The 27,590-nt window shown below is 41.4% G+C and overlaps 1 protein-coding gene across 2 annotated transcripts; it reads right to left on the bottom strand.

Moving 5' to 3' along the window:
* Positions 1 to 383: 383 nt before the first annotated feature.
* On the bottom strand, positions 384 to 26,884 carry LOC106824497 (zinc finger protein 266-like). 2 transcript variants are annotated; one of them, XM_070491923.1, is made up of 6 exons: positions 26,348 to 26,884; positions 10,081 to 10,336; positions 9,305 to 9,431; positions 8,596 to 8,682; positions 7,724 to 7,806; positions 384 to 7,234 (listed from the first exon to the last, which is right to left on the bottom strand). In XM_070491923.1, exons 2-6 carry the CDS (start codon positions 10,120 to 10,122, stop codon positions 5,369 to 5,371), a joined length of 2,205 nt encoding a protein of 734 aa, XP_070348024.1. In that variant the 5' UTR covers positions 10,123 to 10,336; positions 26,348 to 26,884; the 3' UTR covers positions 384 to 5,368. The 2 variants fall into 2 exon arrangements, with proteins under 2 accessions (XP_070348024.1, XP_044607649.2); XM_044751714.2 differs by having other exon boundaries at positions 10,279 to 10,336; positions 26,348 to 26,859.
* Between the last annotated feature and the right edge of the window lie 706 nt (positions 26,885 to 27,590).

The raw sequence follows: 27,590 nt of genomic DNA, 5'->3' as shown, positions 1-27,590 counted from the left end.
AAGCAATAAAGAACTGAAACCTCAATGGGGTTGTGTCCAATGGAGGGAGCTTAAAGGAGCTACCCCCAGATAAACTTGGAACTAACAAAAAGAATCGTATTATAACTACATTGAGACAGAATCCAGGAGTGCATGGTAATAATCAAAAGGTAGAAAAAAAGATAAAAAAGAAACTGCTAGCTAAGAATAAATGCACCAGAAAATCACCATTTGGCAACACTCAATATAATACGTGATCCAGGAAAATATCAAAAATGTCAGGAAACAAGATGTTCCCACAGTGCCAAGCCTAACCCCTCCGCTTACTAATTACTCTTCCTAAACTATATAAATCCAATTCCAATTGCCGGTACTAACAAAAAGAAGCTTACACCTTTTTTCTAAACACTCCTATAATAGAAGTTCCAGGAGACTGACAGGGCACTGGAGGTCAAGCAAGATTGGGTGGAGCCGAGTAGCCCGGCTTTCCTGTGGTAGTAAATTTCGTATTTATGGGTATTCATTCACTCATACACTTAAGGGTATCAGGTACATGTCCTCCCTATTACTGTAAGAATGGTTCTTATCTTCCCACCTGAATAAACCAAACCTAAGTAACTGACACCCATAACCAGAACAGATTCACCCAGAACTCACCCCAATGCCCAGGCGGGTGAAGGACTGAGACGCTTTTTCTTTTGGATAGGGCAACAAAGGTTGCTTAGGAGGCATTTTGAAAAGGGGAGCACAGGGTATGAAAAGGCCCCGCTGACCCTCCGCGATCCCTATTCTCGATCCTCCGCCCTGGAACAGACGCTCCAGGCGGACCCCATCCCCTGCCGCTTCGGGGAGTGGCCGCCGCCCCAGAGCAGAGATCAGGCCGTGATCGCAGAGCAAAGTTGGGAGTGAGAGGATGTCCTGCAGGGCGGGGAGCCGCCAGAATAGAGGCCACGGAGGAAAGTAAGGAGCCTGGCTGGCAGGAAGAGGAGTGGCGGCTCTGGAGCTGCCTGGTGTCCACAGGGATCGCAGGTGGCCGCCCTTTGACCCAGCCCGTCCTCCCAGTCTCGCGAGGTTCACCTGATACCCAGGATCTCCGGACCAGCCAGAGGAGCAGCCAAGAGGAGAAAGCCGGCGTAGGGGGCACTTGCAATTCCAGGAAAGCGAGGGGATGGGCTCCAGGAACAGAAAGCACGGAGGGGCGACTGGGACAGCGAGGGAACAGGAACCATAACCTTCCTAAGCCAAAGAAAACTCCTGAGTGTCCGCAGGTGGAACTGCGGTGGAGGGGCGGGGACAAGTCTGAGGTGCAGGGCAGAGGTAGGACCGAGGGTGGGACCAGGCAGGGGTTTCTAATGCAAAAATGCTGAGGTCTCCTCCTCCCACCAAACAAAGGACACTTTTATTTTTTCCCCCTTCATGGATGAGGAAACAGGAACAGACCGATCAAGTACCTGCCCATGTTCGCCAAGCCAATTAAAAAAAGGACCGCTGGAATTAAATCTTAGGGGTCACTTGACACCTTGCAGCCTCCGTCAGAAGGTGCCTCTATATAAATAATCATCTAGGGGCAAAGGAGGGGGAGAAAATAAGAGGAGTTAAGAGTGCATTGGTGATATGACTGCTGTTACTACATCTGGACAACCAAACCTGGGACTTTTTGCACGTCAAAAAACCCCTTTAACAGGAACACAAATATTGCATCATTTCATTTCTGTGAGGTCCCTACAGCAACCAGATTCATAGAGACAAAAAGTGGAAGGGAGGTTACCAGGGCCTGGAAGAGAGGAAAATGGAGATTCATTGTTTATTGGATATGGAGTGTTTCACTTTTGAAAGCTGAAAAAGTTCTGGAGATCTATTGCACAACAATGCGCATATACTTGACACTACTGAACTGTACACTTGAAACAGTTAAGATTGTAATTCAAGCGTTTTTTCCCATAATTTAAAATAAAACCCCTTTTGGTGAATTTTCAAATATACCTAGGAATAAAACACCTGCCAAGAAATGATAGGACTAATAAATGAATGGGATATGCACAGAATTGCCGTATGACCAAGCATTCACTTCTGGGCGTGTACATCCAATAGAATTGAACGCAGGGCCTTGAATACATGTTTGCACAGCCATGTTCATAGCAGCATTAGTCCCAAGGGCCAAAAAATGGCAACAACCCAAGTGTCCACTGACACATGAATGTGGTATATATGTACAATGGAGTATTATTCAGAAAAACGTAGGAAATTCTGACATATGCTGCAACATGAACTTTCTAGATACGATGCCGAAAAAAACTACACACAAAAAGATAAATATTGTGTGCACTGCTTATATAAGGAACTTAGAGTAATGAGATTAATAGAGATACCCAGGGATTGAGAGGAGGGGAAATGGGGAATTAGAGGTTAATAGGTAAACTCTACCTGAATCTAACATATCAAAACTAAATGAAGGATGCACAAAGACAACACCAAATTCCCAGATTAAACATTCTTTTGCATATAAAAGGAAACAGAGGGCCTTTGGAACCAACATTCACCCAGTGCTCCCCAGAATAGGCCAGAATTGCCAGATCCATGAGGTGGGGAGCATGCAGGGGCTGAATCAATGTCACTCCGACAACGGAAATTCTTTTCCTTCTGGAGACAAGTCACAAAGATTGTTTTGGAGGCTTTTAAAGAGGGAAACTCAGTGGATGATGAGACACCATGCATGCGCCCTTACAGCATTTCCCGACTAAAATCTTTGTGGGGAATGATGGCCCAAACTGGCTCTGGGACCTAGCAGTGCTGGGAGGCCCATGGCCTCCAAAGCAGTGAGCGCCTAATGCCAGGACTGTTAGCGAGCCCCGACACAGCCGGGAGCAAACACGTCCTTTAACTCCTTCCTTCTCACTAAAGCAGAGCTGAGCCGCAGTACCACCAACATGGTCTCCAAGACACCAGAAGCAGGCAGGAGAAAAGCCTGGATGAACAAGTCATTCCACTTCTGCTTCCCGTCTGGGGTCAGAAGGGGCAGAGCTCTGAGCCTCAGGCTGTGAGCCAAGATAGACCTTGAGCCAGAACTTGTACTTAACAACTACGAGGGTGGGGATAGGCCCAGGTTGGCTCAGTCCCAGGGCTGGAGGGAGAAACAGCCCAAGATAAGGTTGAGTCTAGAATAGGTCTGTATGTTGGGCTAGAGGCGGAGGGCAATGCCCTCACCAAGGGTTGTGGCTGGAGGTGAGAATGTTCTGCAACACCTTTTCTACCTGTTTCACCTCACCTTCCTAGAGCCTTTACAATGGTTCTTCTGTAATGATATGCCTACCAATCCATGAAATAGTCTATTTCCTCCTTTCAATCAATGCCATCCTTAGGTTTTTATTTCTCCTTCTTTTTATTTACATTGGACACCATGCTAAACTCTAATTATCGATTCCTTTGTGTTTTTAAGGCAATGACATTCTCTACGAATCTTTTCATTTTTCTTTTTGTTGTTTTCATTTTTCTGATTTTACCATACGACCCATGGCCTCCCATACTATGTTGTGAAATAGCACCAATACCAGAAATTCTTCACTTAGGAATGGTTCTAAAGTTTCTCTGGTAACCATGTTTGCTGTGGATTTCAGTGGGTAGCCATGGTGGAGTTAACTCAAATCTTTTGAAATTCTGATTTACTAACATTTTATCAAGAATTGTTAGTGGACGTTATCAAATATATTTTATTTATCTGTTGAGTTGATAACTATTATGCAAATCTGCTCCGTTTCTCTTGCACAGCACTTGTTGAGGATGCTGTCATGGGAGCGCCAGCAGCAGCATGAGGCCAGTCTGCAGGAGTGACCTCGAACACTACCCACAAGGTCGTAGACTCAGGCACCTGTTCCAAATTCTGGCAGGATCCATAGCTCTTCTTTCAGACAATTAGGATCTCATCTAAGGCCAATCAGTGACCCTTACACCATACACAAAAGGTTAAGACCAATCTGCTGATCTTTGCTATTGCTGCGAATAATTAAAGACCCAAGAGATGGGCTAAATAACAATATTCATACCCAACAGTGAAGCAGAACACGACGGACTCCTCCACACATACAAACATGTAACACAAAGGTGCAGAGAATTCTCACTCAGGATTTATTGTTAAGCTTGATCTAGATTATCGTACAGTGTTTTAAGCCTCAAGAAAATGTCATTAAGCACTGCACACCTGATGGCCATGCTTGACATAACTTAAGGCTGCTTGAGCATCTCAACTATGTGAATTTGTATCACTGAAGGTGAAACAAGACTGTGCTGGTTTGTCTATACCCAAGGGTCACATTTCAGGAAGAGCCAATGAGGGCATTAAGCACAGCAGATTATCAGGACCAACTATATTCACATGAGTTTTCCTATTTTCACAGCCCATGGATAGAATGACAGACACAGAAGAAGGTCATATCACCTCTGAGAGCTGTAGCTTGACATAGACAAATGACATCATTGTTTTATCATGCTGTAGTGTTGCGTATGGTGTGAAAGAAACTATTCCGTATTCTCACCATCATCCTGTGTGGCTTGAGGTTAAAGGCCCTCCCCAGGTGGCAGGAGAATCCTCCAAAGTCATGAAATCAGGGTGTCTCACATCAGTAAGTGTAATCTCACTTTTTCACCACTATGCTTGACACTGACATTCTAATCTGAAAGGACCAGGTGTGAGAGGGACAAGGTAGTTTTTACAAAATTCACAGAGATGTATTTTACCCTCCACCTTGGCCAGTGTGACTCACTGTGAGTGAGTTCAGTGAGAACTGTCAAGTAGTCACTGTCATCACAATGTAAGACCGTGTCAATCCAACAAGAGAAACCAGGTGGTTAGAAAGGATTAAATATAAATCCTGCAGACCCATCTTTGGTCATGTTGTGACCTGGAAGATGTAGCAAATAGACTGGCCTATCAGTGGAAAGACACATCATCTGGAGGAATGCTCAGGGCCTAATCACAAATGCTCAGAATACATCTACAGAACCACCCAGAATGTTATGCATCTAAGAAGACCCTAAGATTCACACTCAGGATAGCCTTTCCCATATTTCCTATATTCAGTTCCTCTTGACTGTGAATCATCCATGTTCATTAAGGATAAGAAAAAATCTAATGGGAAACGATGATGACTCCACAATATTTCTGAAATTCATGAAGTTTTTCTCCATGGAAAGATCACAAATAAACATTAGCAGAACAATTTTCCCACATTTTGTCTTATATCAGTTGGATTTCTCTCCACTGCAAGATTTCTCATATAATATATATTTCACTGAGGAAACAGTGAAGGGCTTTCTCTGTTTCTTAATAGTATGGTTCATTGTGAGTCCTTACATGCTGGGTTGTGAGGAAATTCTGACAGCTTTCCCTGATTCCTTACATTTGCAGAACAGCTCTGCAGCGTGGCCCTTTCAGATCTTTGAAGTGAATCGGGATGACTGAGGGCTTGACCACATTCCTTACAGTGACAGGATTTCTCTCCAGGTGAGTTCTTTCATGACGCCGAAAGGAATTGGGAAAACTGAACGCTTTCCCACATTGCTTACATTTATAAGGTTTCTCTCCAGTGTGAATACGCTTGTGAATAAAAATGTAAGAATAACTGCTAAACGCTTTCCCACATATATTACACTCAAAAGACTTCTGTCCAGTATGAGTTCTAAAATGTCTGTTAAGATATGAGGAAAGAGCAAACGCTTTTCCACACGTGCCACATTTAAAAGGCTTCTCTCCAGTGTGAATTTTTGCATGTCCACTAAGGCCTGAGAACTGAGTGAAGGCTTTCCCACATTCCTTACATTCATAGGGTTTCTCTCCAGTGTGGGTTCGCATGTGAATGTTAAGACGCACAGAATGTTTAAAGCCCTTTCCACACTCCTTACATTCATAGGGTTTCTCTTCACTGTGGGTTCGCGTATGAAGGTTAAGGTGTACAGAAGTTTTAAAGCCCTTTCCACACTCCTTACATTCATAGGGTTTCTCTCCACTGTGAGTTCTAAAATGGATGATCCGATTTGAGGATGTAGTAAAGGCTTTCCCACATATGTCACACTTAAAAGGCTTCTCTCCAGTGTGAATCTTATTGTGGTAAATGAGACCTGAGGATTGAGTGAAGGTTTTCCCACATTCCTTACATTCATAGGGTTTCTCTCCAGTGTGGGTTCGCATGTGAACTTTAAGGTGCATAGAACGTTTAAACCCCATCCCACATTCCTTACATACATAGGGTTTCTCTCCAGTGTGGGTTTGCATGTGAACTTTAAGGTGCTCAGAACGTTTAAAGCTTTTTCCACATTCCTCACATTTATAGGGTTTCTCTCCAGTATGAAGACGTTTGTGAACCGTAAAGTGCGAAGACCTGGTAAATGTTTTCCCACATATATTACACTGAAAAGGCTTCTCTCTGGCAAGAGATCTTAAACGTTTAGTGTCATTTAAGAAAGTAGCAAAGACTTCATCACATTTGTCACATTTCAAAGGCTTCTCTCCAGTGTGAGTTTGTAAGTGAACATTAAGAGGCACAGAACATTTAAAGCTTTCCCTACATTTCTTACATTTGGAGAGTTCTATTTCAGCTTGAATTCGACTGTGAACATAAAGGTATGAGGAATTTCTAAAGGATTTTCCAAGTACCTCACATAGAACGGGCTTCTCTCCAGTGTATGTTTTCATATGTTCAATATATTCAAAAGACTTAATAAAGGCCTTCCCACATTCCTTACATTTAAAGAGTTTTCTTCCAGTGTGCACTTGGACATCACTGTAAAAGTATGTGGACTGTTCAAAGGATTTTCTGCATTCCTTACAGTCACAGTGACTATTAGCAGTGTGAGTTTGTAATTGCAGACCAAGGCTTGTGGAGTGAATAAAAGATCTCAAACATTCCTCGCATTCATAGGGTTTTTCTCCATTGTGAGTTCTCATTGGTGCCTGAAAGTAAGACTGATTAACAAAGGCTTTCCCACCATCACTGCATTTGAAGGCTTTGTTTTGCACGATAATTTTCCTATAAACAAAATGTGGAGTCAGGCTGATGGCTTTTCCCCAGTGATTAAACATGTTAAGTTTTTCTCTAGTAGAGCTTTTCTTGTGCAGAGTAAGGAAGCTTGTCCCATACTGATTATCCTCATAAGTGTTCCCTCCATTTTGAGTTCTCCTCTGGCTCTTAAGACGTGAATGTTCATTGAAGACTTTCTCACATTGCTCACAATCATAGAGTTCCCACCCACTGTGGATTCCTTCCTGTTGAAGAATGAAGAATGATGATTCAAAGATTTCTCAGACTCACTAATTGATCCCATCTATCTGAAAACTGAAACATCATTATGACATTGATGATTACCATTTCCACTACACTCATACACTTCCTACCCTGTTGATTTCTTTCAAGTTGAATGATGGAATCCTTCTGCCAGAATGATAGGCTATCTACTCTAATCTTAAAAGATTCCTGTACAGTTTCATGGAATTGTTTTAAAAAGTCAGTATCTAGTTATATACCTGGAAATGAGTCCTTGTGGGAATTCTGAAGCAACAACTTTCAAGCTAAGCTTAGGAATCTCCCAATTCAACATATACAGAGTATCTTTCCAGAGGCATTGCTCTCTCTTGGGCGAATGCTACTTATCTCAAATATTTATCAGCTGTGCTCATGTTCTATCTAATGAAAATCTCAATCTTTGCTGAATGTGAAAAATAAGAAATAACTCTTTTTAAATGTACTGATCTTACCATTTCTAGCCTACTGGGTGTTTTTTCCCAAAAGATATCCTGCTGAATTGTCGAGTCTCTGGTTTTAAGTTGCATTTTGCATTCTAAAACAAAAAAGAGTAACAAATGTAGAGTTTTCAGAAAGAAATGTAGATTAAAGGAATTAAAAACACTGAGTCATTTGCATCAGTTCCAAATTAAACATATTAAAAAAAAAAAAAGGGCAAGAGAGATTTCAGAAGTTCAGCTATGCCAGAAATTTTGCAATGATAAACACATATAGTCAAATTCCAGGAGTTGATTAAAGCAATTCTATGGAGGCTGGCCCCGTGGCTGAGTGGTTAAGTTCATGTGCTCCGTTTCAGTGGCCCAGGGTTGCCAGTTCAGATCCTGGGTGTGGACCTAGCACTGCTCATCAGGCCATGCTGTGGCAGAATCCCACACAGAAGAACTAAAATGACTTACAAGCAGGACATACAACTATGTACTGGGGATTTGGGGAGTAAAAAAAAAGAGAGGAAGATTGGCAATAGCTCGGAGCCAATCTTCCTCACAAAAAATAAAAAATAAAAAAAAATAAAGCAATTCTATGAAAATTAAATACAATGGGGAAAAGAGAATACTATCAGAGAAAGAAAATAGGAAAGTCATAGACAAAGGGCATATATCAAAATGATAAAGTTAAAAAAGGAACAGAACAAGTCATTCTGTGAGATCACAAAATATTCTGAGTAAATGTAAAGAGGAATGTATGAGAAGTTGAAGATACTGCAAAGCTTCAGAGACCAATGACCTCAGCCTTCTGAGAAAAAGCATATATTAAAGTTTGCTTATTACAATTCCAAATATACTGAAACTTTCATTGACCAGGAGAGTTCTTCAGAATCACTGACCTTGGAAGACTCCTCTCTCCACTGTTCTCAAATCTTCTTCTTCTTCTTCCAATCGAAAGATCAGATTGGGTTTAAACAACTGATATCCTGTTTATAGGGGAAAATGTATTAACAGAAAAGCCCCTGCAAAAGATAAGAAACTTTCCCATGAATCAGCTCTCATATTTCTAATTAATGTAGTAAAATTATTTCAAAAGAGCTAAGCAAATATCCCCTTTCTGTGCATCAAAGAGACTGGTTATCTCTGGCTGCTGAAACTCACGTTCAGATGTATACATACACATTTAAAAAGCAGTGAGACTTTTGTTGAAACAGGAAATAAAATAAATGCAAAAGAGAGGTTCATTCTTATGGAGATTAGAATACCATATGGAAATTACTAGACCATTGGTTATCAAACTTCATTGTCCACTGGAATCACGTCCAGTATTTTCATGGAAACACAGATGTCTGGTCCAAATCCAGAATTTCATTCACTATGTTAAAGGTGGAGTCTGAGAATGCACATTTCTAAGAGAGTAATGGGGATGGTGTTAGTCCTAGAACCACAGTTTTACAGGAACCACACTGGATTAAAACCCAGGAGTGTAGAGACTGGTGTCTCCTAGTTTCCACTGTTTGCAGATTTCTCATCACCAATAGTGGAACACAAGAAAGACATCATATATATCTGTTCCATAAGGGGTTACAGGAATGATGGCAGCCTTACCTATGGTGATCAGGTTCTTGTAGGTCTCCAGCATCACATCTCTGTATAGATTTTTCTGGGCTGGGTCCAGTAAAGTCCACTCCTCTCGGGTGAAGTGCACAGCCACATCAGCGAAGGTAACTGAGTCCTAAACCATCACACACAAGCTGGGTCAGTAAAGTAACATGTACACCAGCGTTCACTGGGGAATGAGGATGGGAGAGCCAATGGTAACAGAGGGTTTGAAGGTCTCTCATCATCTTCCTCAGAGTGGAATGCTCCCAGGTACTCCTCTCTGTCTATACTCACTCATGGTTGATCTCCTCCAGTTATGGGTTTAATGGAACCTCTAAGACATGAGCTTATCTCACCACAACTAGACTAAAAGTTCTTCTCGTCTTATTTCTCTCTTGGAGCATGGTTCTAAGCAAATTGCAGACACTTGGAAAAGTTGATCAATCAATAAATTCTTTGAGAAATGAACACTTCCATCTTCATTACATGTCAGAGCATGTAGCAAAATGAAAATTATGCAGTCGTCATCATAAAAGACAGTATTAGAAGGTAATTATTGAAATACTGAGATTTTTCACAGGAACCAATCAGAGGCTCCACTTTAGGAGGGAATTCAAGAGGGATTCAGTCCTTGAGTGGCTTGATTTCTTTCAGAAACTCTGCAGACAGATGTACCTAGAAGGAAATGTGCGTAACTGGTGGACCTGATATGTCATTTTGTAGGATACACCTTTTTTTTTTTCTGCTTTACCTTCCCAACCCCCCTGTACATAGTTGTATACCTTAGTTGCAGGTCCTTCTAGTTGTGGGATGTGGGACGCCATCTCAACGTGGCCTGACGAGCGGTGCCATGTCCGCACCCAGGATGCGAACCCTGGGCCGCCGCAGCGGAGCGCACGAACTTAACCACTCGGCCACGGAGCCAGCCCCAGGATACACTTTCTAATTACCCGAAAAAAATGTGTCAAACAGTCAGTTACCATCTTTTCTGCCTCTATCTTTTCCTCAGAAGGCAGGAACGGTCCTTAGAAAGCAGGCCTAGAAGAAAAGAAAGAAGGCATGAGGACCCAGAGATAACCCTAATTCCCACATTCGCCTACCTGGAAATCATTCTGCAACTGCCAATCACATATTGCTGATCATTAACTTATAATGTAACCAGGCTATTATACAAAGGGTACAGGGACATGTTTTAACATGTTTCAGAAGGTTCTCAAATCTGACATGAAATTTTGCTGATAGTGGCATGAGTCATTTTTCAGGAACCGAAGAGGCCGTCCGAAACCAAAACTCATTGTTAAGGAAGTTATTTGAAATAACATCAGACCCTGCGGGCAGAACAGATGATAAGAAGTCTGGAGAATGGATGCCAGAAATAGCCTGACCCACTCCCTTTTCTTCCCTCCTCCCCATATAATGGCCTCAAGATTTAGTGCTTGCTTGATGGTCTTTGGGACATGAATCCACCATCTTCTAATTTTGCTAACTAACTGAAGAAATCCCTTTCTCAACCACCGACTCATCTTGGAGTTGAGTACCATCAGGGTGCGGCTAGCAGAATGAGCCCTTGCTCGGTTACAATTCCATTCTAGCTTGAAATTCCCAAATATCCCTGCACACTCAAGCAATCTCACAGAAATACACACTACTGCCATCAAATGCCAGAGGAGTCCTGTCTCACCTGGAGCCACAAAAGGGGACTGTGAGCCATGCTTCCCAAATATCCCTGCACACTCAAGCAATCTCACAGAAATACACACTACTGCCATCAAATGCCAGAGGAATCCTGTCTCACCTGGAGCCACAAAAGGGGACTGTGAGCCATGCTGCCCTTGAGGAAAGGCATAATGGTTTCCTTTTACGGGGAGGGAAACTTAAGCCCTGAGGAATGTGTCTCTTCATTTGTCAAGGCAATAGACTTGATGAATGAGATTATGCAGCCACTCTCCGTAAGGCATATGTACCAGGGAGCTGACAAGAGAACAGCACTCACTGGCTCACTTAAGCTCCTCCTAGATAAACCAGCAGCATGACTGCTCAAGCCCAGACCAAAGGACTGTATATTGCACAGGGAGAACCTAAAAGCTACTAAAACAGTATGCTCTATAACAAGAGCATCAGTAATATCAATTTCCATTTACTGAGGACCATCTGCACCAGATGTCTCATTAGGAGTTTACAGCTCACTTATATATTTGAAACAACATGAACATCTGTATCTACTCTTTTAATTCTAAATTCTGTATGATCTAAATACAAATCAATGTATCATGATAACTATCAGTGTCTACTGACTTTAAAATGCTTCAAATATAGATAATAACATAAAATATCTCATTTTTTAAAATACTGCTTACAAGTTTAAGTAAATATTTTCATTACGTACACGACCTACACATTTTACTGGACAATGCTGGTCAAGACTGCGCCTGGCCATATGAAGGGAGGAAAAATGAAATACTCTATTTGGTCAACACTCTTGACCTTCCCCTGACGGATGCCAGAGAACTCTGAAGCTCTGGGCCTCCTTTAAGTTCTTATCATGGCCTTATTCCTTTATTCCTTCAGTACATAATGAAGAAGTTACGGTACTCTGCTAGGCACTCAGTTGAGAGCAGTACCATATACAAAAAATGTTCTAGATACTAAAGATCCAATGTTCCTATTGGAGAATATAGGTGATATTGTAATAATACATAAACCAATTCACAGCTGATATAGAAAAACGATCAAGAAATTGAGAAAATAACAAGTGTCCTACACACACACACAAACACACACACACACACACAGAAGGCACATACATTCTACTGGTTCCTGAACAAGAAAATGGAAGAAAAGGGGAAGTAATCATTAGGACTTCCAAATCTGACCCTAAAAGATTAGAAAACACATGTCAAAGTTTTTACAAAAGAACTCAGAATACAGTAAAGTACGGCAAGCCCCCACAGGTCTTGGTTGGAAACACTCAAATCAAACAGGTTTCTGCTCCACCCTGGCCTTGGGAATGGGGCAGTGCCATATCATACTTGCCCCAACATCTGCCTATTTTATGAGTCTTTTCAGATGACCACCTTTTCATTTTACTCACTGGTTCCATTTTCCACCCAACTGGCTTTTCTATTTATTCATTTTTTCCCATAGACTTCCCTTATGTTTCTTAAATTGTCTTTTAACATTCTATGTTTGAAAGTTATCTTCTTTTCGTTAAAAATCAATAAACTTTGGCATATCAGCATCAGATGGAATGAGCTGTTCTCTCTCTCTCCCCCAAGGTACAAGCTGTACGACATCCACAGATCACAAAAGGACTCTTTGTACAGCGCACCAGGACGCCTGAGAGCTCCATACATCTATAAAAGTGAAGGTAGACTGACTAAACTTCCTGGATGTGGTGGAAGCACGGCACCAGTGGCAGCAGCTCCTGATACTGGAAGTTCTAGGAACTGTGGCTGCACCTCTGAACAGAGGCTTCAAAAACTGAGGTAACACACATGAATGGAAGCCCCAGGAACCCAGGCAGCCCACGCTGCTGGAGGCACCAGGAATCCCTGCAGGCCCGTCACCAGAGGTTCCGGGAAATGTGATACCTGTAACCCAGCGCCCTCCACCTACTCTGGTAGCAGTGCTTCCAACACCAGCCTTCCAGCAGCAGGGCTGCATCCAAGACGCTGATACCCAGGTAGCCGCAGCGGCACCTGTGATCTGAGGTTCCAGGAATCATGCTGGTGTCCAACACCAGAGGTTGCTGGAGCTGCAGCAGCAGTCATGGCTCAGGCCCTTCTGCTCCCCAAGCAGTAGCATGTGGCACCCACGACCTGAGATTTCAGAGCCTCAGTGGTGTCCAGGACTCAGGCCTCGGTGGTGCTGCCTTGACACTGGCCCCGCCAGCAGCGGGTGCTGCCTATGACCGTCTCAAGTTCCAGGACCCATGCAGGGGCTGGAGACCAGAACTTAGGGAGCCAGCGGCACTCGCGACCTAAGTACTACTACTCTTGTGTTGCCAGTATTGTACATGAACCTAGGTCCACCAGCAGCAGCAACACTTGCAAACCCAGCATCCGCAGGAGCAGTGTTGCCAGCATCCCCTAGATAACCAGGAACAGCAGTAAAGGGGTCACCTGTGGCAGCAGTGCCCAAGCCCATGGAGAGCTCGCAAAGAGCCAGACAACAGCAACAGTGAGGCAAATTACCTCGGTCCTCCCCAGCTGCAGAGGCACATACTACTTCAGTCCTCTTAACCAGAGCAGCAGCACCTGCAGATGCAAAAATGTGGAGGTGTCTGTGACCCCAGCTCCTGCCCCACTCTCCCTGTGCTCCCTGCTGCAGTGGGAGAACCTCCAAGCAAGGAAACCCCAGAAGCAGCAGAGGTACTCATAGCCTGGTGACCCTGGGGATGACACTAGCAACTGCAGTGACCACACAGGCAGCTAGGAAACAGCAACCTTGGAGGCACAAGCAGCGCAATGAGAACACTGATAACTCGTCTGGCAGAGATAGTGGAGAGTGGAAAGTGCAGGCTCTCACATACAACCAGAAGCAGCTTAGAATCAAAATAAACAGAGCTAACTCAAATACAAAAAACGTTTCCTGTGCCAAATGCACTAGCAGAAAACAACTCATTAGGTATCATGAAACACAACAGTAACCCAATAGCATAAAAAAATGGCTTGCCCAGTGGGGCAGCAGTTAAGTACACACGTTCTGCTTTGGTGGCCCGGGGTTCACTGGTTCGGATCCCAGGTGTGGACATGGCACCGCCTGGCAAGCCATGCTGTGGTAGGCGTCCCACATATAAAGTAGAGGAAGATGGGCATGCACGTCAGCTCAGGGCCAGTCTTCCTCAGTGAAAAAAAGAGGAGGATTGGCAGCAGATGTTAGCTCAGGGCTAATCTGCCTCAAAAAAAAAAAATAAATAAACAAATAAATAAATAAAATTAATGAGCAGGCGTAGTTCTTCACCAAAGAGATTGAGTTTTACAAACAAATTCTAGAGCTGAAGAGTACAACAAAATGAGATTAAGGATAAAGCAGAAAGCACTGGAAATAGAGCAAGCCATATGGAGGAGAGAATTAGCAAGTTTGAAGATAAAAACCTAGAAACGATACAAGTGGAAGAAGAGGGAGAACCAAGCTTTTTAAAAAATGGAGAAATTCTATGAGAAATATCTGACTCAATTCGGAAAAGCAACACAAGGATAATGGGAATCCCAAACGGAAAAGAAAGGAGCAGCGAGCTTATTTAAAGAAATAATAGCTAAGAACTTCCCAAACCTGAGGAAGGAACTGGAAATACAAAGATATGAAGCTAACAGAAGACCTAATCATCTCAATGCAAAAAGACCTTCTCCAAGGCACACTACATTAAAACTGTCACAAGTCTATGACACAAAAAATTTAAGGGCAGAGTGGGAGAAAAAAAAAATCACAAAAGGAAGCCCCATGAGGCTCCAGTGGATTTCTCAGCAGAAATTCTAGAGGCTAGAAGAGAATGTAACGATATATGCAAAATATTGAAAGATAAACACCGTCAGCCAAGAATACTCTATCCAGCAAAGTTATCCTTCACATATGAAGGAGAAATAAACGCTATCCCAGACAAACAACAGGCGTGGGAGTTCATCACCACTAGACCTGCCTTACAAGAAATGTTGAAAGGAGGCTTCCTACCTGAAACAAACAGGCAAAGGTATACAAAGCTTTGAGCAAGGCGAGAAAGACAGACAGAATCAGAAAACTGCAACTCAATATCACAATAGGTTAGTAAACAATTATAACATAAAGGCTAAAGGGAAAAGAAAATATTAAAAATAACCATTCTTTTTCACCATTCACCAAAATAAAATCAAAATGGATCAAAGACCTAAAGGTGAGACCTGAAACCATAAGGCTTCTGGAAGAAAACGTAGGGAGTACACTCTTTGACATCAGTATTAAAAGGATCTTTTCGGACACCATGTCTTCTCAGAGAAGGGAAACAATAGAAAGAATGAACAAATGGGACTTCATCAGATTAAAGAGCTTCTTCAAGGCAAATGAAAACAGGATTGAAACAAAAAAACAACCCACTAACTGGGAAAAAATATTTGCAAGTCATATATCTGACAAATGCTTAATATCCATAATATATAAAGAACTCTCGCAACTCAACAACAAAACATCAAACAACCCAATCAAAAAATGGGCTGGAGACATGAACAGACATTTCTCCAAAGAAGATATACTGATGGCCAATAGGCACATGAAAAGATGCTCATCATCGCTGATCATCAGGGAAATGCAAATCAAAACTACACTAAGATATCACCTTACACCCCTTAGAATGACAAAAATATCTAAAACTAATAGTAACAAATGTTGGAGAGGTTGTGGAGAAAAAGGAACCCTCATACACTGCTGGTGGGAATGCAAACTGGTGCAGCCACTATGGAAAACAGTACGGAGATTCCTCAAAAAATTAAAGAGCTTGAAGTCAGTAATCCCAAAAGTCCTATGTACCCCAATGTTCATTGCAGCATTATTTACAATAGCCAAGACATGGAAGCAACCTAAGTGCCCATCAACAGATAAATGGATAAAGAAGATGTGGTACATATATACAATGGAATACTAAGATGCAAAACAGAACAAAATCATTCCATTTGCAATAACATGGATGGACCTCGAGGGAATTATGTTAAGTGAAATAAGCCAGCTAGAGAAGGATAATCTGTGTATGACTCCACTCATATGAGGAATTTAAAAATGTGGACTAAGAGAACAGTTTAGTGGCTACCAGGGGAAAGGTGGGGTGGAGGGTGGGCACAAAGGGTGAAGTGGTGCACCTGCAACACGAATGACAAACATTAATGTACAACTGAAATTTCACAAGATTGTAACCTATCATTAACTCAATAAAAAAATAACTATAAACACTTCAACTTGGTCACAAACTCACAATACAAAAAGAGATAACTGGTGACAACAAAAACATATAAGGGGAAGATGAAAAGGATGGAACCTACATAGGCAAATGGAGATAAGATGCTATCAGCAGAAAACCGACTATCTCATCTATGAGATCTTTTATACAAACCTCATGGTAACAACAAGACAAAAATACAGAGCAGTCACAAGACATAAACCACCAAATTGAAATGGCAGCCAGAAACAGAAGGAAAAAGAAACAATGGAAATATAGAAAAACCAGAAAACAAAAGACAAAATGGCAGTTTTAAGCTCTCATATATCAATAATCACCCTAAATGTAAATGGATTGCATTCCCCAATCACACAACACACAGTGATTGGATGGATTAAAAAATAAGACCCAACAATACGCTGCCTCCAGGAGACTCACCCCAGCTCTAAAAACAAACACAAGCGGAGAGCGAAGGGATGGAAGATGATACTCCAAGCAAATGGCAACCAAAAAAAAGCAGGTATAGCCATACTTAGACAAAATAGACTTCAAGCCAAAAAAGATAACAGGAGATAAAGATGGACAGTATATAATGATGGAAGGGCCATTCCATCAAGACAGAGCTTATATTAATATATATGCACCTAAAATAGGCATACAAAAGTATACAAAGCAACCGTTAACAGACTTAAAGGGACACAGTAATAGTAGAGGACTACAAGACCCCACTAACTTCAATGGATAGATCATCCAGACAGAGTCAACAAGGAAACCTGAGCCTTACATGAAACCCTAGGCCAGGCGGACTTGACAGACAGATATAGAACATTTTACCCCAAAGTGGCAAAATACACATTCTTCTTGAGGGCATATGGAACATTCTCAAAGACAGACTATATGCTGGGAAACAAAAAAAAAGTCTCAATAAATTTTAGAAGTTTGAAATCATATCAAGCATCTTTTCTGACCACAATGGTATGCAACTAGAACTCGACAAGAAGAAAGCTGGAAAAGTCACAGCTGTGGAGACTAAACAACAGGCTACTGAACAACTATTGAATCAATGCAAAAAAAACAGAGAAATCAAAAAATAACTGGAGACAAGAGAAAATGAAAACACAACATACAGATACAGCAGAAGTGGTACTCATAGGGAAGTTTACAGCAATACAGACCTACATCAAGAAATAAGACAAATCTCAAATAATCTAACAGTGCACCTAAAAGAACTAGAAAAAGAAGAAAAACAAAGCCCAAAGTCAGAAAGAAGGAAATAATAAAAATCAGAGCAGAAATAAATGAAAGAGACTAAGAAGACAACAGAAAAGATCAATAAAACTTAGAGCTGGTTCTTTAAAAAGATAAACAAAATTGACAAACCCTTAGCTAGACTCACTAAAAAAGAGAGAAGGCTCAAATAAATACAATCACAAATGAAAGAGGAGAAATTACAACAAATACCACAGAAATAGAAAAGATTATAAGAGAATACTATGAAAAGCTACACAATAACAAATAGGATAACCTAGAAGAAACAGACAAATTCTTAGAATCATACAACCTCCCAAAACTGAATCAAGAATAGAGAATCTGAATAGACCCATCACAACTACAGAAGGTGAAACAGTAATCAAAAACCTCCCCCAAAACAAAAGGCCAGGACAAGATGGCTTCTCTGGTGAATTCTCCCAAACATTCAAAGAAGATTTAATACCTATCATTCTCAAACCCTTGCAAAAGCTGCAGAAGGTGGTAAGCTTCATAACTCATTTTACAAGGTCAACATTACCCTGATACCAAAACTAGACAAGGACAACACAAAAAGGGACATTTACAGATCAATATCACCAATGAACATTGCTGCAAAAATCCTCAACAAAATATTAGCAAGTTGAAAACAACAATACATTAAAAGGATCATACACCATGATCGAGTGGGATTTATGTCAGGGACACACAGATAGTTCAACACCTGCAAATCAACCAATGCAATACACCACATTAACAAAATGAAGAATCAAACTCATATGAGCATCTCAATAGACGCAGAGAAACCATCTGACAAGATTCAACCTCTACTTATGATAAAAAATTTCAATAAAATTGGTAGAGAAAGAAAGTACCTCAACATAATAAAGGCCAGATACCACTAACACACAGGCATCATCATACTTCACACTGAAAAGCAAAACTATTCTTCTGCAAACAGGAACAAGAGAAAGACGCCCACTCTCGCCACTCCTATTCAACCTAGCATTGAAAGACCTATCCAAAAAAATTAGGCAAGAAAAAGAAAAAGAAAGGATCCAAATTGGAAAGGAAGAAGTAAAACTGTCAGTATTTGCAGATGACATGATTCTATACATAGAAAATCCTACAGAATCCACTAAGAAACTATTAGAAATAACAAACAAATACAGTAACATTACAGGGTAAAAAAAATCAACATACAAAAATCAGTTGCCTTTGTATGCACTAACAACCAACTAGCAGAAAGAGAAATCAAGAGTACAATTGCAAGAAAAAGAATACCTAGGAATAAATTTAATCAAGGACGTGAAAAACTTGTAAGCTGAAAACTGTAAGACGTTGAAAGAAATTGAACGCATAAAAGAAACGGAAAGATATTCCATGCTCATGGATTGGAAAAATTAACATAATTAAAATGTCCGTATTATCTACAGCAATCTGCAGATTCAGTGCAATCCCAATCAGAATCTCAATGGCATTCTTCACGGAAATAGAACAAAGAATCCTAAAATTTATATGGAAAATCAAAGGACCCCAAATAGCCAAAGCAATCTTGAGAAAAAAGAACAAAGCTGGAGGTATCACATTCCCTGATTTCAAAAGATACTACAAAGCAAAACTAATGAAAACAGCATGGTACTGGCAGAAAAACAGACACGCAGGTCAAGAGAACAGAATTTAGAGCCCAGAAATGAAACTGCACATCTCTGGACATCTAATCTTTGACAAAGGAGCCAAGAACATAAAATGGTGAAAGGAAAGTCTCTTCAACAAATGGTGTTGGGAAAAGTGGACAGCCACATGCAAAAGAATGAAAATAGACCATTATCTTATACCATGCAAAATAATTAACTCAAAACGGATTAAAGATTTAAATGCAAGACCTGAAACCTTGTCATTCCTAGGCAGTATGCTCTTTGATATCAGTCTTAGCAGTATGTTTTTCGAAAACCACGTCTACCACCAACTGGGAGAAAAAATTTACAAATCATATATCCGACAAAGGGTTAATCTCCAAAATACATAAAGAACTCATATAACTAAACAACAAAACAAAGCACAACTTGATCAGAAAATGGACAGAGGACATGAATAGATTTTTCCAAAAAAGATACACAGATGGCCAACAAGCACACGAAAAGATGTTCAGGGGCCAGCCCAGAGGTGTAGTGGTTAAATGTGCATGCTCCGCTTGGGTGGCTGGGGGTTCACAGGTTTGGATCCCAGGTGCAGACCTACACACCGCTCATCAAGCCATGCTGTGGCAGCATCTCATATACAAAAGACAAAGGAAGATTGGCACAGATGTTAGCTCAGCAGCAATCTTCCTCGCAAAAAAAAAAAGAAAAAAGAAAAGATGTACAACATCACTAATTATTAGGGAAATGCAAATTAAAATTATGAGTTATCACCTCACTCCACTCAGAAGGCTATAATTAACAAGATAAGAAGTAACAAATGTTGGAGAGGATGTGGAGAAAAGAGAACCCTCATATACTGCTGGTAGGACTGCAAACTGGTGCAGCTATATGGAAAACAGTATGGAGATTTTTCAAAAAATTAAAAATAGAAATACCATATGATCCAGCTATTTCACTATTGGCTATTTATCCAAAAACATGAAATCACTAATTCAAAAAGATATATGCACCCCCTATGTTCTTTGCAGCATTACTGACTACAGCCAAGACTTGGAAGCAACCCAAGGGCCCATCAACAAATAAATGGAGAAAGATGATGATATATATATACACACACACAATGGAATACTACTCAGCCATAAAACATTACAAAATTGTGCCATTTGCAACAACATGACTAGACCTTCATGGTATCAAGCTAAGTGAAATAAGTCAGACACAGAAAGACAAATACTGTACTATTTCAGTCATACGTGGAAAATAAACACACACACACACACACATTGATAAGGAGAACAGATTGGCAGTTACCTGAGGGGAAGGCATGGGGGGACGGTAAAAGGGGTAAAAAGGCACATGTGTATGGTGATGGATAAAAACTAGACTGTTGGTGATGAATACGATGTGATCTATACAAAAGCTGAAATAATGTACACCCCAAATTTACACAATGTTATAAGCCAATATGATCTTAGTAATTTTTTAAAAAAGGGCAGAGGATATGAACAGATATTTTCCAAAGAGGATACACAGTTGGCCAATAGGCACATGAAAAGACGCTCAACATCACTAATAATTAAGGAAATGCAAATCAAAACTACAATGAGATAGCATATTACACCCACCAGAATGTCTATTATTAAAAAGACAAAATATAACAAGTGTTGGAGAGCATGTGGAGAAAAAGGAACCCTCATACACTGCTGCTGGGAAGGTAAAATGAGAGCAGTTACCATGGAAAAAAGTATGGAGATATCTCAAAAAATTAAAAACAGAAATAGCATTTGATCCAGCTATTCCACTTCTGGCTCTTTCTCAAAAGAACACGCAAACACGAATTCAAAAAGATATATGCGCCCCTATGTTCTTGCAGCATCATACAAAATAGCCAAGAGTAGGAAACACACTAAGTGCCCATCAACAGATGCATGGATAAAGAAGAAGCGCATACACACACACACACACACACACACACACACAATGGAATACTACTCAGTCATAAAAGACGAAATCTTCCATCTGCAAACAGGTGGATGAATTTTCAGGGTACTATGCTAAATGAAATAAGTCAGATGGAGAAAGATAATTAGCATATGACCTCACTTATATGTGGAAGATAAACAAACACATGCATACATATGGAGAACAGACTGGTGATTACTAGAAGGGGAAGGGAGTGGGGAGATAGCAAAAGGAGTAAAGTGGCACATGTGTATGGTGACTTCTGGTGGTGAGTACAATGCAGTCGATACAAAAGTTGAAACATAATGATGTACACCTGAAATTTACATGTTATAAACCAAGGTGATCTCAATTCAAAAAAAAAAAAACCAAACAATAACCTTTAATAAATCACAGACCAGCAGGCCAAATGCTGATCTACAAAACGGTATTTGAATGATGACAACCACTGAAAGTTTGACATATTTTTATTTAGGAACCAATACTATCCTCACATTCCCATGGTCCTTACGCTACAGTTCAGAAGACTAAAAACAGAAACACATGGTCACAAAAAATGTCTAGACTCACAGTATAACTGTCCTTACTACCAGGGGTCTCAAACTGGAGGTCCTTGGGCTTAACAGGCCCAAGAATCTGTTTAGTCAGGAGGTGCCCACAAAGAACATTTTCCTTTCCTTTTTACTTTGTAATTGAGATATAATTAATGTACAATTAAACACACCTCTTAAATATTTAGTGGATGAGTTTTAACAGTTGCAAATACTTGTGGAACATGATACACAACATAGTTGCCTCCCTAAAGCCTTCTTGCTCCTTCCAGTCCATTCCTTCCCCCTCCCTCCCAGCAGACTAATTTCTGAGTTCCATCAGTTGCTAGACACACTATTCTGTAAATGTACATTAGGCAGTTCACATAGCATTTCCAAAGTATATTCTAACTGCTTTTTCCTCTATTGTTTCACAACATGGGCAAACTATATTAAAATCCCCCACTAGAAGTGGGGACTTGTTTATTTCTTCTACTCTGTCAAGCAAAGCTTTATATATTTGTAACAATATTATTAAGTGGATACATATTTAAGTTTTTATATTTTTGGAGAAACAGAATCTTTTATCATAAGGACCTCTGTAGCTGTACTACTGCTTTTTGACACTGTTGTCTGACATTAGGATCAGCTAGTTGTGGAGAAGTTTTTTTCTTGCATCTCACAGGTAGCATTATGTCTGTTTTGGATGCCAGTGTCTGCCAGTACTGAGTGGCATAGAGCCTGGCTCACTGAAGGCACCCAGGGATTGGTGATCAACAGACAACAGAGATCCCTCACACCACTCTTCAATCTTCACCCAGATTATAGCTAAATGTTCATCACACAATACATCTCAGGTTTCAGAAATATATTTACTTACTTGAGAATGTGAGGGTGGGAGGAACCCTGTCTTCCGAGCACTCATCCACCAGCCTCGGATTCTCTGCACACCAGTCGTTTCCCACGGCCTCCTTATCTGGATACTTAGTGCTCTAGATCTTTCTAGTCACTGCCTGCAGTGACTGTTCACTATGCCTGGTCCCGGCAACCTAGTGAACTTCTTTACCATCCCATAAGCTGCCATGATACCTTTTCCAACAGGGTCTGAAGTCCAGCTGGGGGAGAGGAACCCCACAAGTGTGGATTTCCTTAGGCACTCTCCATAACTCTAGGATATCTGTTACAATTCTCCTTACATCCTTATATTACACTTCTCTTGTTTAAATCAAAGTGTGATTTCTGTCTCCTGATTTCATGGGGACTCATGCACAATTGAGAAGAACAGTGATCCCTGGAGACAAACGAGTAAACAGGAGATCTGGGGACACATTTAGTCAAGCCATTGGACCTGAGCAAAGAGCTGAGCTCCTTGATAATAGGAAAGACATTCACAGAATCTCAGTATTTGCACATCCTCATCAACTTTATCTACAGACTCCCCAACAACTGTTTCACTATGGCACAGCTAGCTCATTGGGACACCCAAGTGGGAAACAGGGAGGGTAACGTGGATATTACCAAGCTACACGGAAGCTTCAGTGCTTTCTGGCAACCCGCATTATCAGGGGAGTCTTCTAGTCCTTTACCTGTGGAGTGACTCTAGCCCCCTACAGGCATCACTGTCTATAAAAAGTCAAACAGGAGGGCTCACTCTGGATGTTCAGTCAGGGAATCAAAGGCCTAATCTGGGTAGGAGAAGGAACCTCCAGATGGACTACAAAACCACTCTATGTTTATTAACATAAACACTTGAAACGTTGATAATAACACAGTGAATACTGATTCTGATTAGTTCCTTGGAATCAATTTACTATTCATAAAATTAAAACACATTCGTACTTTCTCTTATTTTCTCTTGATTCACATCATTTGAACAGATATCACTCATTTTTCCTGTCAGGTATACAATGAAGATTAGAATCCTCCCTCAGCATTTTCCCGAACCAAATAAAAGGTCTCTACTGTCAAATCTGCATGTAACCCTTGATGTTCTCCCCTCTCTCATCCTAGAAACCAAATCAACCAAATACAGAACGCTTTCCCCATCTCCTACTCCCGTCCCTTCCAACATGGCTAACTCCTATGCCTTGTCTTTTTATAACTTAAATATTTATCAACTCTCTTGCCTTCATCTACTCCCATCTAAAGATACAGAAAATAATACTGTCCTCTACTTTAGCTACATAACGCTAATCCATTTGTAATAATATATTTACTTTCTTGGATAGAAGTCTGCCTCCTCCAATAGTTTACAAGCGTCCTAAGAAGAGCTCTGGGTTGAATTTTTTCACTAAGCACTAACCAAACATTCATTAAGCGGGAGTATGGCCTCTAATAAAGGAATAGATGCAGGAAATGCCTGGATTCTTTCACTTTTACCTTCTACAAAACTCTCAAATCATTTCACTTCCTTTTCCATAACAATCATCCACATCTAGGAGCCACGATCATGTTTTAAAACTTATCCACCCTAAGTTTCTATCTTGATTCTGTGCTTTCACTCTCATCTTTCCTGAAGTCCATTCCCAAAGCAGGAGTTAGTGGGTTCTATTTAAGTTGCAACGGATTCAGATCACTCTCCTGCTAAAACATCTCAGCAGTTTCCATGGCCTTAGAAATATCTCATTCCATTGGTCCGGTCCCTGCTCTCCGCTCTATTTGCGGCCACTCTGTTCTGCTTCTGCCCGCACTCTTTCCTCAGTTTAACAAATACACCAAGGTCTCACCTACACTGGATTTTGCTCATCAAGTTCCCTTCACCTGAAATGTTCTCACCCACTCTACAAATCCTCACAATCACTCAATGACCTGACTAGGTCCATCCTACTACAACTTAAGTCTCAACCCCTCCCAATACGTATTACCATCTCATATTAAGCTATTCTGATGTCCAAATCACAAACTTGCCAGTATTCGTTTAATATCTGTATTCCTAAACAGACTGGAAGCCCCATGGTGGCAGTACTTTGTCCATTTTGATGGCCCTTGTTTCTCCGTCCCTGGCACAGATTCTACCTCATTAAAGGAATTCAATGACCATTTGTGGATTGAATCGCCATTCTCCACAAGAGCGTTACAGTATAGTATGCACAAATAAAGGAGCACAGAAATAGAATTACAACCTAAAAATTATGTACGACTCACATAAAACGCCTGCGTAGCATATAATATAATGCAAAACACTGCACGTCTGAAAATATATTTGAATATTTTTAATCAGGATGAAAGTGGACAGGATATTCGTTTTAAAAACAAGCACCCTGATGTTAAAACTAAAATTTGTTCCTTATGTTTCTCCATATTTTTAGACATGTTTTTAAAAAGTTCGTTCAGAAACTACTAAATGGCACAAGACCTGTAGAAGGAAATTTATAATATCCAGCTAAAGTAAATGTATATTTGCCCTTTGACCTAGAAAAACAACCTAAGAAGCTTGCCCTGAAAATACACCACCACAAATGTGAGACAACCTATACAGAAGTTTATTCACTGCGAGCGATTAACAGCTGCTAAGATAATTGTTAGAAAGGTTGTTGGGGAACAAGACATTCTGAGTATCAAAATATGACCCCACATAGGACTTTTTATTCACAAGGAGAAGTCTACCTTTAAAACACAGTGTTCTGCTGATCACTACCTTAAGTAACCAAAGTTAGCACCACTAACGGAGGGATGGCATAAATTTTTGTCTTCCCTGTGGAATGCAATTTGATGTACACACCACTTGCACAATATTATGAAATAGTCTTTTGAAGCCTCTACACCAGGAGCTGGCACACTGTGGTCACAGGCCTGTTTGTGTAAATACAGCTTTGTGGGAACACAGCTGTGCCCATTTCTTTATTTGGGTCTATGGCTGCTTGCCCACTACAAAGGCAGAGCTGAGTAATCTGGATACCTTATGGCCTGCAAAGCATCAAGTACTTACTATCTGGACCTTTTCAGACAAAAAGTTTGCCAACCTCTGTTCTGGACCCAATTACCAGTTGGCAGGAAATACAAGAAACAGAAGAAACATTTAAACACACCAAGAAAATAAAATCCGAAACATCAAAATGCACTACTTTCTAAAAGAATGTGTGTGATTCTTCAAAGAGTCAATACAATGGACAAACAGCAGCAACCGATCTAGGTCAAAGATGAAAAGACATAAATGACCGCCATATATAATCACTGATTGAGTCCTAGTTCCAAAAACATATTTCAGAACAATGTAGAAAATTCTCCTTTTTACAGAGTGGATATTTGATGACATTCTTTTTAACTTTCTTGGGTGAAACAGTATTATTGTGGTTTTAATAGGATAACGTCCTTATCTTTGGGAGATGGATTACCAAGTATTTAAAGGTCAAGTATCATGTCTGCAATTTATTTTCAACTCACTTAGTTTCAAATAGTTATCATAAAACATATTTATCTATGGAGAGAGAAAACACGCAAAATGCTAAAAATGGTGAATCTACTACAATGAACATTCATTGTACTGGATGTTCAAGTTTTCCGTAAGTTTAGGATTTTACAAAAGAAAAATGTGGGGGTAAAATACTTAGTCCAAACACCCTGTTAATGGTAAACTTCACTATTCTAGAACTGGTGTCATAAAGTCTCCATCTTTTTCTTCTGGAGGCCCATGTTTAAAACCTCTGTGGGGATGGAGGGGCCCAGAAGTTCAGACTATTCCCGCTTTTCTTTAGATGCAAGACCTGTGGTCAACATCTGCTTATAATCACATACACAAATATGCTCACCCTTGACCCTATCTTACCTTCATGTAATGTTCAAAATAACGCGCCAAGACAAGGCCAAATTCTCCGGCGACACGTTCTGTCGCCCAGGAAAAGCAGCAGAGGCCCCTGACCCACTTTCCCCCCGACTCACAGCCACACGGCGGGGGCGCAGGTCCCGAGAAACGGGACTCGTACAGCGGAACTGCTTCTCCTTCTGGGGAAAAGTCTCGAAGGTGACGCGGAGGCTCTGACCAGGGAAGCGCAGGGGACGCCAATGCCCCGGGCAGCGCCCTTCCCGTCCCGGCTCAGCGCGGGGCCCAGCGGCCGGGCGTACGAGCAGAGGGCCGGCCTCTCTACGGAGCCCCTCGGGTCCCGGGCAGCACCTGTCCTTTAACGCCCTCCGTGCGCCCAGGGCCCTCCCTTCACCGGCCTCAGCGAGGACGGGGCCACCGCACGAGGACCGACGGTACCGCTCCACTAGGCGCGGAGTCCCGGGACAAAAAGACCGCGCGAGCCAGTGACGCAACTTCCGCTTCCTGCCTCGGGAGTAAGGGGCGGGTCTCTAGGGCTCGGGCTGCCAATCACGTCCGTCCATTTCCGGCAGAGAACTCGCAGTTCTCCCTGCGTGGGTGCCGGTGGGCCCTGGGGTTGCTCGGTGCCGGGCTGGGGGCGGAAACAGGCCCGGCGGCCCAGGCGGAGGATGGAGGCCGGCCTGGGGGCGGGGCTACAGGATGAGTGCGGCGCCGATACCCGGGTGCGGCTTTGGAGGCAGGATGAGACACAGCGCGAGGTTTAGACATCAGAAGGGAGAGGCTGGGGGTGGGGACTCACGCCGCCGCGTGCTCCTCAGAGGTTTCTTTGCCCGCCTGTCCTCACGTTTCTAGAGCCCTTACTATGATGCTCCCTTAATAACGGGCCTGCCAATCCATGAGATGGTCTATCGGCTCCGTTCAATCAATCCCTTATTTATATTTTATTTCCCCTTATTTCTCTTTATTTACCCCTGGCACTATGCTGAAGTCTAATCATTGATTCCTTTGCGTTTGAGTGTAATGACGTTTTTCTGTAGCTATAATTTTTGTCTCCTTCAAATGTATATTTCTGGTTTTTATCTTTCCGATCTTACCATTTGGTCATGGCCTCCCATACTAAATTGTGAATTAGCGCCGATACCAGGCTTTTTAACTCAGGAATGGTTCTAAAGTTTGTCAGGTAATCATGTTGGCTGTGGGTTTCAGTGGGTGGCTTCGTGGAGTTAATAAAAGTCTTTCTAAATCCTGA

This window comes from Equus asinus, chromosome 20, assembly GCF_041296235.1.
Source record: "Equus asinus isolate D_3611 breed Donkey chromosome 20, EquAss-T2T_v2, whole genome shotgun sequence".
NCBI classification, from domain to species: Eukaryota; Metazoa; Chordata; class Mammalia; order Perissodactyla; family Equidae; genus Equus; species Equus asinus.
Note: the sequence above shows the minus strand (reverse complement) of the source record. Positions and strands in the feature narration are given on the sequence as shown.